Source organism: Schistocerca nitens, chromosome 3 (genome assembly GCF_023898315.1).
Source record: "Schistocerca nitens isolate TAMUIC-IGC-003100 chromosome 3, iqSchNite1.1, whole genome shotgun sequence".
NCBI classification, from domain to species: Eukaryota; Metazoa; Arthropoda; class Insecta; order Orthoptera; family Acrididae; genus Schistocerca; species Schistocerca nitens.
The window spans coordinates 604,995,505-605,008,149 of NC_064616.1; the positions used below are offsets into that span (position 1 = coordinate 604,995,505).

The 12,645-nt window shown below is 35.7% G+C and overlaps 1 protein-coding gene across 1 annotated transcript in view; it reads left to right on the plus strand.

Annotated features, from left to right (window-relative positions):
* LOC126248535 (hemicentin-1-like) overlaps positions 1-12,645 on the plus strand; it is an 838,517-nt gene that overhangs the window by 553,079 nt on the left and 272,793 nt on the right. The window contains exon 34 of the mRNA XM_049949594.1: positions 3,147-3,289. Coding sequence (XP_049805551.1) covers positions 3,147-3,289 — 143 coding nt within the window. The remainder of the gene's footprint in view (positions 1-3,146; positions 3,290-12,645) is intronic.

Sequence of the window (12,645 nt, forward strand, 5' to 3'; positions counted from 1 at the left end):
ATCTGAAATCCTTGCTTGGATCCTAAAGATTGATCTTAGTAATTAACTTTGAAACATAGGTAGGTAAAGACAGTAGAAGTCTCATTGACAATGTTTTCTTTGATCAAGCCGAAAGCAACAATATAACTGTGTATCCAGTATAAAGCACTCTGTCTAATGATGATGTTCAGTTAGTTTGATAAATATGGTAAGGCCTTACAGTATAGACTCCCTCCAGTGGAAATTAGTTAGAATAAATATTGACTCCAGGACAGATGTTTTAAAAAAGAGTTTACAAAAGATAACTCCTGGTGTAATTTATGTTAAACTTAGACTGACATAAAATATTCCATGATAAATTCATGTCATTATTTGAAAATATTCTTCCTCATAAACTAACCGTAAGAGGTCTTAAATAGCCATGTAAAGAAACCATGGATAACTAAAGTGATTTAACTATCTTGTGAAAGGAAAACAGTGTGTATCTGTTGGCAAGAATAAGCAAAGATGCTGCAGTAGCTGCACACTCCGAAAACTGCTCAAAATTAATAAAACAGATTCATAAGAACCAAAGAACCTGCACTTTATGTCAAAGATCAGTGCTTCTGACAACAGACTTAAATGTATATGAAATATAGTTATATGAAATATAGTGAAACAAAAGACAGGACAAAAGGTCACTGAACAGCATAACATCACTATTGGTTTAAATGGAAGGCTATATGTTAAAAGTAGCATGTATATTTAGGAAGCATTTCTTAATTGTAATAGGAATGCAGGGACAAGCATTTCAAGAAAAAAATCAGAGCTGTATGTCGAAATAGCAACTCACATAAAAGTCAGTCTTCTGAATGTCTCACCCACTACCCCTTCTGAGATCAAGAAAATTATATGTACTCTAAGAACACAAGCTCCCATCTTTTCTGAAATTTGTAATGCATCACTATCTCTTGGCATTTTTCCAAAGATAATGGAATATAAAATTGTTAAACCCCACTATAAGGAAGGTGGTAGGAAAGATGCCAATACCACAAACCTGTTTCACTACTCACATAATTTTACAAAATTCTTGAGAAGGTTATTTATTTATTTATTTATTTATTTTATTATCCACCTTTAGGCATTAAAAATGCAATTGATGTCGTCATTTGTGTACATATACAGTTTACACAACTAACAGAAATGGTGTAATATATTGTAGATCATTAATGTCTAATAAGATACAAAAATTTGTCCTTGATGCTGCACAAGGTATTTGCATTATATTTACATGTATAAGTTTAATCTAAGTGAAACTATATTAGTACCGGTACTTAAGATCATCTTTAGTGCACATTATAAACTCTTCTATTGCATAAAAAGCTTTTTCTCTGAGCTATTTCTTTGTTACACTTTTAAACTCACTCAGTGACACATTATGTGCCTCTATTGGCAACATGTTAAATAGTTTTACTCCCATGTACCTGTAACTATCTTGAGTTTTCTTTAGTCTAGCAACTGGGCTGACAATTTGCTGTTTTATACGTGTATCATGGTGATGGATAGAGTGTCGTAGTTTGTGACTGTGATGGTTTTCTTAGGTGTGTATCAAAAAACTTAGTATGAAAAGTGCTGCAACTGTTAGTATTTTTAGATTTTTGAAATACAGTCTACAAGACTCATTATTTCTGACTCCATGGATGTATCTGACTGCTTCTTTTGCCAAATGAAAACTTGTTTTGTCCCAGGTGAGTTTCCGCGCAACAAAGTGGCATATGTTAAATGAGTGTGGAAAAAGGCATGGTAAGGCGGGTGCCAGGTTGAGATTCATTGGGAGAGTCCTTAGAAAATGTAGTCCATCAACAAAGGAGGTGGCTTACAAAACACTCGTTCGACCTATACTTGAGTATTGCTCAACAGTGTGGGATCCGTACCAGATCGGGTTGACGGAGGAGATAGAGAAGATCCAAAGAAGAGCAGTGCGTTTCATCACAGGGTTATTTGGTAACCGTGATAGCGTTACGGAGATGTTTAGCAAACTCAAGTGGCAGACTCTGCAAGAGAGGCGCTCTGCGTCGCGGTGTAGCTTGCTCGCCAGGTTTCGAGAGGGTGCGTTTCTGGATGAGGTATCGAATATATTGCTTCCCCCTACTTACACCTCCTGAGGAGATCACGAATGTAAAATTAGAGAGATTCGAACGCACACAGAGGCTTTCAGACAGTCGTTCTTCCCGCGAACCATACGCGACTGGAACAGGAAAGGGAGGTAATGACAGTGGCACGTAAAGTGCCCTCCGCCACACACCGTTGGGTGGCTTGCAGAGTATAAATGTAGATGTAGATGTAGATGTATGCATTGAGTAATAACTTACCACTAACACATTACCTTAGTTTACCTAACAAATATGTCACATGGGCTAACTTAGTACAAATACAATCGGTATGACTCTTCCACGTTAATTTTGAGTCAAGATGGATCCCAAGTAGTTTAGCTGAGACACAATCAATCTTATCACTCTTAACACACAAAGTAAAGAGAATATTTACAGTTTTATCATGATTTATATTCAAGTCATTGAGTTGGAACCACTTGATGGCTGCTCTGAGATGAGCCTCACTTTCCTAAACCTTTCCCTTTTGTAACAAAAGTTGTATCATCTGCATAGAGTGTGGATTTACATAACATGGTGCTGGGCAAGTCATTTACATATATTATAAAAAGTAAAGGTCCAAACACAGAGCCTTGTGGTACACCATGCATGATATCCAAGACATTTGACCGCATATTGTTAAAATACATAATTTGTTTTCTGTCGCTCCGATAGGATCTGATCAGAGATAGTTCTGAGCCTCTAATACCATAGCAGTGCAGTTTTTCTAGTAGTATCCTGTGACTGACAGAGTCAAATGCCTTGCTGAGGTCCACAAGAGTGGCATTAACTGACAATCCTGATTTGAATGATGCACTCCCAAATGGAGGGTATATTTTTGTGTTGATGCAACTACAAATTGCATAATTTTCCTTTTTTTCCTTCTCTTTCTTCCTTCTCTTCCTTGACTTCTGTTACGTGAGCACTAATATTCAGCAGTGATTAAAAGATAACAACTTATTGTTTAAATACTTCTCCATTTTTTGTAATGGGATGCTTCTAAATTACAATTTATCAGCTGTCATTTTCCTGTTACAGTCAAAAAGACAATGTAATTTTGGCACCTGACTTTAAGATTCTGGAAATCTCAAATGTACACTCAGAGGATGGAGGACATTATATTTGTGAAGTCATTAATGATGCCGGTTCCACAAAGAAACATTTCAATGTGACAATTATAGGTAAGATAATATTCATATTGCTTTTGATATAAATTTTTGTAGCAAAACTAAAATGAAAGCACCAATACAAAAATGAACTTCAACATACATTAGGATCTATAAGGAAAAGGTGATTTGTTGCCCATGAAACCAGATTCAATTTAAGAAAATAATTTGAGAAATGACATTGCACCCACATCCTGGTGGAAACAATGACATTATTCAAATTTACTGAGGCTGTGACGCCTACCCAAAAGCATTTAAGAGAACATTATTGTTAAGTGGTCCATAGATGTGCTCCTGATAATGTCTCCTATTGCTAGTGGGATACCTTGATTAACAAATGAGAATTCAAATAAATATAGTTTTCTGTTTCTGAATTTTGAATATTGCCATATTTTTGCAAAATAGAGAAGAAGAGACAGGAGAAGACAAAGATTTAATGTCCTGTCAGTGATGAGCTAGTTAGAGATGGGCCACAAGCTCATTTATTCAGTAAAAATCTGGACTGGTTCCCTATCTTTAGTTAAAACCACCAAATCAAATTATTTAAATACTTTCATGTATGGCAAAATGTTATATAATTCATGATTAGATGGCTTATACAACATTATTTCACTCAACTGAGGGCAACACTGTGATGTCAGGAAGGGCATCTGGCTTTGTAAAGTACATGCCAGAGCCATAAGTACTGAAATAGCATTTTACATATACCATATATTGAAAGTGGAATACACCTAGAAGAAGAAATAAATGTGTCCAAGATTTTACTTTACTCCTTTAGTGCCTCCTTAGAGTTGAGGGACATTAAAAAGGAAGACTCAGTCATAGCTCCAATACTGTCAGTGTACCTGATCATTGTGAAAATCAAAATTCATCAAGAGTCAATAAAAATTGTAATCTCAACTGTTTAATATTATCAGTTGGTGCTGTTCACTTGGACACCAAGCCACTCTACATAATCTTGAATATTTCAACAATCATTCTGCATATGGGCTCATTGTATGATATTAGTTGTGTAAAACTGGATGTTTCATTCAAAATCATACAGTCAAACTTTCAGTTGTATTTTAGAAGAAAGAGAAAAACAAGAGTAATCATACAAAACACATTTTTATGTTGCATAACAGTTTGGATCAAAAATTTTACCTATATGTGTGCAACATTTAGGTATTAATAATTTTATTGGTGTTAGTGAATCATTAACTCTCTGATAATTTGGAACGCATGCCTACACATTGCAAAATACTGCATTACCTATATTTAAGAATCATATTAACAGAATTCTGTGTGATAAGTTGTTTTAATATTTTGCATTTCCTTAAACATTTGTGTACAAGATGAATTATCATTTAATTTGTTGTATTTAGTACAGAAATGTTGTTTATCTTTGTTTTTGCTGTACTCAATGAAACTAGAAAAGCTGTCTGGCTAAATATTATGCACTATTAGTGACATTGTCCAAATGTAAACCTAAGAAGAAAATGAAAATATCTGAAGAGAACTTATCTCAAATTTGCTTTAAAGTGAACATAAACAGATATACATTTTGGAGTAATATGTTTTGGGTTTTTCAAAGATTCCAATATGTAAGAAGCTATAATCCAACAATAATGTGCATAATCTCATTTTTATAATACAGACAATTGATATTTGTTGGCAATATAACATTTGTTTCCCACCAAATAAATATAATGTTTTGGGTAAGACTGGTACACTCCATATAATAACATACATGGCCTCTAAGTGCACAGAAATATATATATACTACATGCAACACAAAATAAATGTGGTTACATAAGAACACTAGACACACAGAGGGAATTGAAAGATGAAAGTTTGTACCAAATGTAACATATACATGGGTTGGAACTTTAATAGTGGCAACTATTTATTTACAGCTCGTACAAAATAGATATGTGTTTCAAAATTTTACTGACCTTCAAAGTAGTGACAAGCATTGTGTATAACCCATTGCCAGTGATGTGGAAGTCGTAGGATAGCCTTAGCAATGTCAGTTGTGTTTACAGTTTGAGCAGCACGATCTATTGCCTGACGAATTTGTAGCAGTTCTGAAGCAAATGCCGTGAAGTGTTTCCTTCAGTTTAGAAATCGATTTGAACTCACGAGGGCTTAAGTTAGGGTAATGCAGTAGGTGGTATAGCACTTAGCAGTCCCATCAGTCAAACAAAGCAGTAAGAGCTTGCACTGTATGTGCTTGAGCATTGGTCTGCGAAATGATGGTCAGGTCCTGCAGAAAGTGTCATCACTTCTGTCTCTATGCTGTTCATTTTTGGAACACAACCTGCGACCAGCTTAGAGACAGGAGGACAGGAGTGATGACACTTTTTGCAGGACCTGACCATCATTTTGCAGGACAATGCTCAAGCACGTACAGTGCAAGCTCTTACTGATTAGTTTGACTGATGGGACTGCTAAGTGCTATACCACCTATTGCATTACCCTGACTTAAGCTCTCATGAGTTCAACTCAATTTCTAAACTGAAGGAATCACTTCACGGCATTCACTTCAGAACTGCTACAAATTCATCGGGCAATAGACCGCACCACTCAAACTGTCAGCACAACTGCCACTGCTAAGAATATTCTACGACTTCCAAATTGCTGGCAACAGGTTATACTCAATGCTGGTCACTACTTTGAAGGTCAGTAAAACTTTGAAACACGTATCCTTTTTGTACGAGCTGTAAATAAATAGCTGCCATTATTAAAGTCCCAGCTCTCATACCTAAGTCATTTTCTAGATTGACTGTTTACACACTGTGATGTCTGAAGTCTGCTCTCTATTTCCATTGTCATTTAAAAGTGAATTTGTGTCCATGTAATTTTTCACAAACGTGCAAGAAATCTTTTTTATTTATTTCAATATCCGTTTGCAATTTGTTTTGGCTGATTACAGTTCAAATTTGATAGACCAGAGAAACTATTTCTGGTCCCATTCTTTATATGTGTATAAACTTTGCATTTAATCTCATAATTTGTTCAGTAATCTTGTCTGAAGTCCATGCATCTGCTACTCTGGCTAGTTTTTATTTTTTAAGCTATTTTATTTGGTAATTAGTTTTGAGGCATGGAGCTCACTCATTATAAATTCTCAAACCAGTAATTTGAATCACAGTTATCCGATCAATATCAAATTGTCTCAGTCAAGGACTCTTGAGTGTAATTTGGACTCATTTACTTCTCAAGGCAATAGTCCACATACTTCAAAGCTAACACAAAATAGCTGCACAGGTGTGTGTGTGTGTGTGTGTGTGTGTGTGTGTGTGTGTGGTTTTGTTTATGTTGTAACTCAATAAAGGAATTTTATGAAAGCTGGTAGGTTTTCATTCTTTTCTGTGTGCCTGTCCACCACTCAATGATGCTACTATTCAGTGAGCAGTAATGGTGCTATTTGCTGAGCTGTCTCATTTACTCCTAAATTATAAAGTTGAAACTGTGCTATTTTTAGGTCTGTTTACTACATCTTTGTACAACTGTAAGCTCCACAAGGATTACCATGCAGATGAAATACTGGTATTAATGATAATCCAACTTTACGTCTGAAACCAAGTAAAATGTTCAGTCAGCCATGTTAATTTCTAGAACTGTATTATCATTTAACTTAAGTTGTCACATACTTATGAGCTCACAGGTAATCTTTTTTTTTCAATTAGATCCTATTGTACATCACTGTTAAAAAATTAATAAATAAACAAATAACTGCACAAAATTAAGATAATTTTCCAAATGATGCTAAACTGACATGATAGCATATGATGAGTAATTAATATGAATCACAGAGTAATGACATGTGCTTCACTGCATTGTGAAATCACTGTCCTAACATAGTACAGTTCTGTGTGATTGATGCATGTGTGGATGATGAGGCCTGAGGAGGAGAAACCAGCTAGTAGACTTTGATATGTGAATTCATCACCCCACTGCACTAGTTCTGGTAGCACAGAGCATATCCTCATATGTCAGCAGTGCTTTCAGATACTGTTCAGATGTGTTATTATGTGTTCTTCTGCTTCTACACTTTTTTTGTCATTTTCCACCTTGTCAGTTGTCAAAGTTATACATGAAAGTGTCAAAGTTATAAACAACAAACTTCTGCGGGTAATGCTGGAACAAGAAAATAATGAAATGAATTGGTTTTTAAATCTTGAGAATGGTACTTTCTAGAAAAATTACACAATACTTTATTGCCTCTGATATACATTTCACATTATGAGCACAGTGTGAAGCCTTATCCTTCAGTAATAATAATGATAATAATGTAGCTGCTGTAGCTGGAATGTTTTATGTTCCCTGCCTTCTGTATAATATTATCTGAGGTAATCTGACACCACAGTATATACACACAAATAAATCAGGAAACATGTTGATTCCCCACAACATAAAGTTAAATAATACAGAACCCTACAAAAGAGAACTAGATAAATAATAAGTACACAATGTATCAATATGAAAATGATAAATATTGAAAATTGTAGGGGCAGCCATCAGTAGTAAGCACCAAATACTTAATAGCACTCAGTTATGTAAAAGTGAATAACAAGAATTTCTGAATTACCAGAATTTGAATTACTTTGCCCAATTTAGTACACCTTCAAGTTATTTCCTATACACCTAAATAGCTAGTTTCCCTGACAATATTTACTATCAGCATGTGAATACAAGTGTACATCATTGACGGTGTGTAAATGATTACAGTTGAAATTCTCTGTGACAGGTAGAACAGCCACCAGAGTGCATTAGTGTTGTTCAAGTTTAGTATTGTTATCACGCCTGGTAGCATATATAAGGGACATGAACAGTGTCAGACACTGAATGGTCATTGTGAAGAACACAAGAGGTGAAGAGGTGCTGCATACTAAAGTGAAACAATGTTATGAGCACCAGACAGACTTTGAAAGGAGCCTCATTGTGATTCTCCATTTGGCCAGCTGGTTGAATTGTACAGTATACAGATTTGTGCATTTGGATGTGATAGTAGCCAAGTGTTGGACTGTGTAGGAATGTGAGGGTAGGCATACTAGTCAGTAAGGTTCCAGTTGACCATATCTTACCATTACAAGGGGAGATCACCATACTGTCTATAAAGCACATTGTATCCCCTTATGTCTGTGCCTAACACCTGGGAAGAAGTGACGGACTCACTGCAACATTCTGTGTCAACCCTCACCACTGGTAGGAGACTGGCAGCAGGTGGACTGTGGTATTATGGTCTCACGTATATGCAGTTGTTAACACAACATAAATGGTTGCATTTGTGGTGGTTCCATGACCAGGATGCAAGGACTACCGATGAATGGCATTGTACTGTATTCAGTAATGAATCACAGTTCTGCACTGCCCTGGATGACCAATGTCAGCAGGTATGGTGGCAACCTGGTGAGAAGACCATCTCTTCCAGTGTTTTAGAGAGCTGCAGCTGTGTTAGTCGTGGTGTCATAGTATGAGGGCCATAGAGTATGACCTCGTGTCACAGCTAGTAATGATTCACTGAACTCTGATGGCACAACGGTATTTCACAGACATCCTGCATCCTCTTGTGTTATTTCTCATGTGACAGTATTGTGGTGCCATTTTTAACTGGCCAATGGTCATCCTCAGATGTCACATGTCTCTATGAACTTATGTGCAATGCTGAGGCACTCCCATGGCCACCAAGATCCCAATATCTGTCCTCAATAGAACATGTGTGCAACCAGCACAGATTTCAACTGTGTACTAGTGCCAGTAACAAGGAGATAAAGGAACATTTACAACAGTTGTGAGGTAGCTTGTGTCAGGAGAGGATACAAAGGCTTTATAGGAAACTACCCAACTGAACCAATGCATACATCAAGGCCAGAGGGGATTTGAAGTCATAACAATAAGTAAGCTTATACTGCCAACTTCTTTGTAAATTTGACTCAATTTTGCAGTCACTGCAATAACATGAAACCATGAAGTTTCATTCCATTTCCTCCACCCTTCCTATGTACTTCACTTTCTTTGTTAGGCAGTGTATATAGATACTGAATGTATAAAGGTCACACTTTTAAAACTCTTGTTGTCTCCATAACTAAGATGCATAAAATGCAAACTCAGCAACCAAGCAAACTGTGACTTTTCTTTATTGTTTGCTTTGTGTTTCAAATCTGCTGACAAAGTGTGATCTACATATTAAAAATTGAGACCACACTTAGTACACACAATTTGATACATATTACTTGTGTGTGTGTGTGTGTGTGTGTGTGTGTGCGTCTAAGACAATCTCAGCAATGTGGGACTAGCAAGTTTCCCTATGTGTGGTGGTTATCCTGTTGTTACTGCTTTTTGTCCTTCATCTTAGTTTCTGACTTGTAAACTTCTTAACAAAAATCCATCTCCATTAGTTTTACCTACAGTTTGATTAGTTGACTAAAGTTTGGAAACTGATATTCAAGTGTGAATGACAGAGCTCCACAATTTCTGATATTAGATAGCAATTTTTTTTGTGTTATACCAAGGAACTAAGTAAGCTGACAATTGCCAACACCTATACAGCTCTTCAGCACACCTTACGACTTATTCAGTATTCAGTGTTCAGTTTATTCACCATTGACCACTTGCAGCAGAATAGGTCTGAACATTAAATATACAATTAACAATAATTTTACAGTAATGTTTTTTACAATTTAATTCCACTTTTTTAAGGAATATTCTTTTATACTAATGTCAATGATTATTTCAAAATATTCTTTTATCTTATAAAATGGGTGTTTGAGTAACCAGTCATAAATCTTACATTTGTAAATATTACTGGTCAGTGACCAAGCAGATGCTGGAAGTTTATTGAAGAGTTTTAAACTCATTATTTTGTGTGATTTTGCAGTCTTTGTGAGTCTGTGTCTTGGTATGTTGAAGTCCAGTTTGCCTCTGATGTTGTGGGGATGTATGTTCTCTCTGGTCTTGAACTCTTTTAAGTTGCTTTTGACATAAAGCAGTGCTGTGTGGATGTATAGATTCAGTGTTCCTTGGGCTTAGCTTTGTCCATTATTCTGATTACTTTTTTTAAATTTTCAGAATTTCACTGACAAAGCAAGAATGTCCCCATAACTACATCTGTCAGTCTCCAGATGAGATAACACACTCTTGCTATTCTCTTGCAGATATGGCTAATATGTTCCTCCTAGTTTAATTTTGAATCAATTTGGAATCCTAAAAATTTTACTGATTTGCTTTCAACAGCTTTAGTTAAACCCAGAATTATTTCTTGTGTTTTATCAGGATTACACAGGAGTTCATTAGAAGAAAACCAATTCATTACTAGTTCTAGTTTTTCCTGTGTTGCCTGATGCAGTTCTGTTGTGTCATGGTGTGTATTGAGCAGTGTTATGTCATTTGGATAACACGCAGTTGAATTTGCTCCTACATGGTAAGGTAAGTCATTAATTGCAATGATGAACAGAAAAGGACCTAGGACTGAGCCCTGAGGCACTCCAGTCCAAACAGCCTTCAGCGAGGAGCATCTATTTTTAACTGATACAAACTGTCTCCTGTTACTTAAGTATGATTCAATTACATCTAAAGATGGTTTGTGTATGCCATAAAATTCCAGTTTTGCAAGTAGGGTGTTAAATGGTATGCAGTCGAAGGCTTTGCTAAGATCACAAAGCACAACTGATACTAGATCCTTATTTTCAAATGCAATTAACACCTGGTTAACAATTTCAGTAACAGCAGTAGTGGTATTTTTACCATGTTGATATGCAAACTGTCTATTGGAGAGGAGATCATGCTTTTCAAAATAGTTATTTAGTTGACTGTACATTAGATATTCAAAAACTTTAGAGAAAATTGGGACAATAGAAACTGGTTGATAGATTTGGGGTAGATGCTTATCTCCCTTTTTAAAGACTGGTATCACTTTAGCAGCTTTGAGTGCATCTGGGAAAACTCCAGATTCTAAACACACATTAAAAATGAAAGAAAGAGGTTGACAGATAAAGTGTATTATTTTTTTCATTACATAGTAGAGAACCAATAACAGTCCATACTTTTGGAATTGGTGAACCTTGCCACAGCTTTTACAATATCCTCTGGGCTGACAATATTCCAGTGGAAAGTATATACCTCCTATGGGGCACAGCACCAAGATGATCTAGTGCACAACTGCCATTTTGCTTGATTTTGTTTTTCAGCTCACTCACTTAGGTTAGGAAGTAATTATTTACTTCTTCTGGGACCAGCATTGCATCTGGTGTGTGGGCTTGTGAATTATATTGGTTGATGATGTCCCATGTTGCTTTACATTTGTTGTGAGCACTTTCAATGTAATGTTCACATGCCTGTTTCTTGGCCAAGGACAGTTTGTCTTTGTTAATTTTTTTACATTTTATATAAGCTCTATAATAAGTATTATCTAGCTCAGGTCCTTGTTTACAAGAATTTTTATATATTCTGTACAGTCTGAGCATCTCCTCCCTAGTGAGAGCTAGCTCATCTGTATACAATTTTAGCTGTTTGTTTTTCTGTTTATGCTTAGGGCTACTTTTGATTAATGTTGAGCAGGACTACCATAACTATGTATTTTCAGGAAGTTGTTAAACACCATTTCACCAGACCCTTCTCAGATTGTGTGTTGTATACAAAGTCCCAGTTAACATCAGATAATCTGTCAATAAATACATGAATATATTCATCTTTCTGCCCTCTTATCCATGTGGCATTAGACTGGATTCTGACTGATTTGTCTGATTTAGGCAACTGATCACAGCAGAATGTTAAAATCAATGGTACATGATCAGCTAGGGCTCCACTGGCAAGTCTGATGTCATACATATCTCTAGAAAAATTTACTATAATATTATCTAAGCACGCATTATTCCGTGTTGGTGTGTAATTTTTACATTGTAAATTTAGTGATCTTAAGACATTAAAAATGTTCTAGTAACATGTTCATCACTGTTGGCCATTTCAATGTTGAAATTGTCACACATAATTAGTTTTATTTTAGATTTTAGTATTTTCCTCATAAGCAGCTCAAATCTTTCGAAAAATGAATTTACATCTCCACCTGGTGATCTATATAAGCTAACAATTATAGTATTCTCTGCATTTAGTCTTATGCAGCTAAATTCTCCATCTAGTTCTGCACAGTGAGAGCTAACATCTATTTTGGTAAACATTATAGTATCTTTAACAAATATTAGAACACCTCCATTCTTTCTTTCGCTTCTACACATAATGTCTCCAACAGAATACCCTTGAGTAACAAAATATTGTACTTGATCTTCTGTCAGCCAATGTTCTGAGATACAAACAACATCAAAGTTTTCAATACTGCAAAGATGTTATAATTGTAATACTTTACTCCTAATGCAGCGAATGTTCGTTTGCAT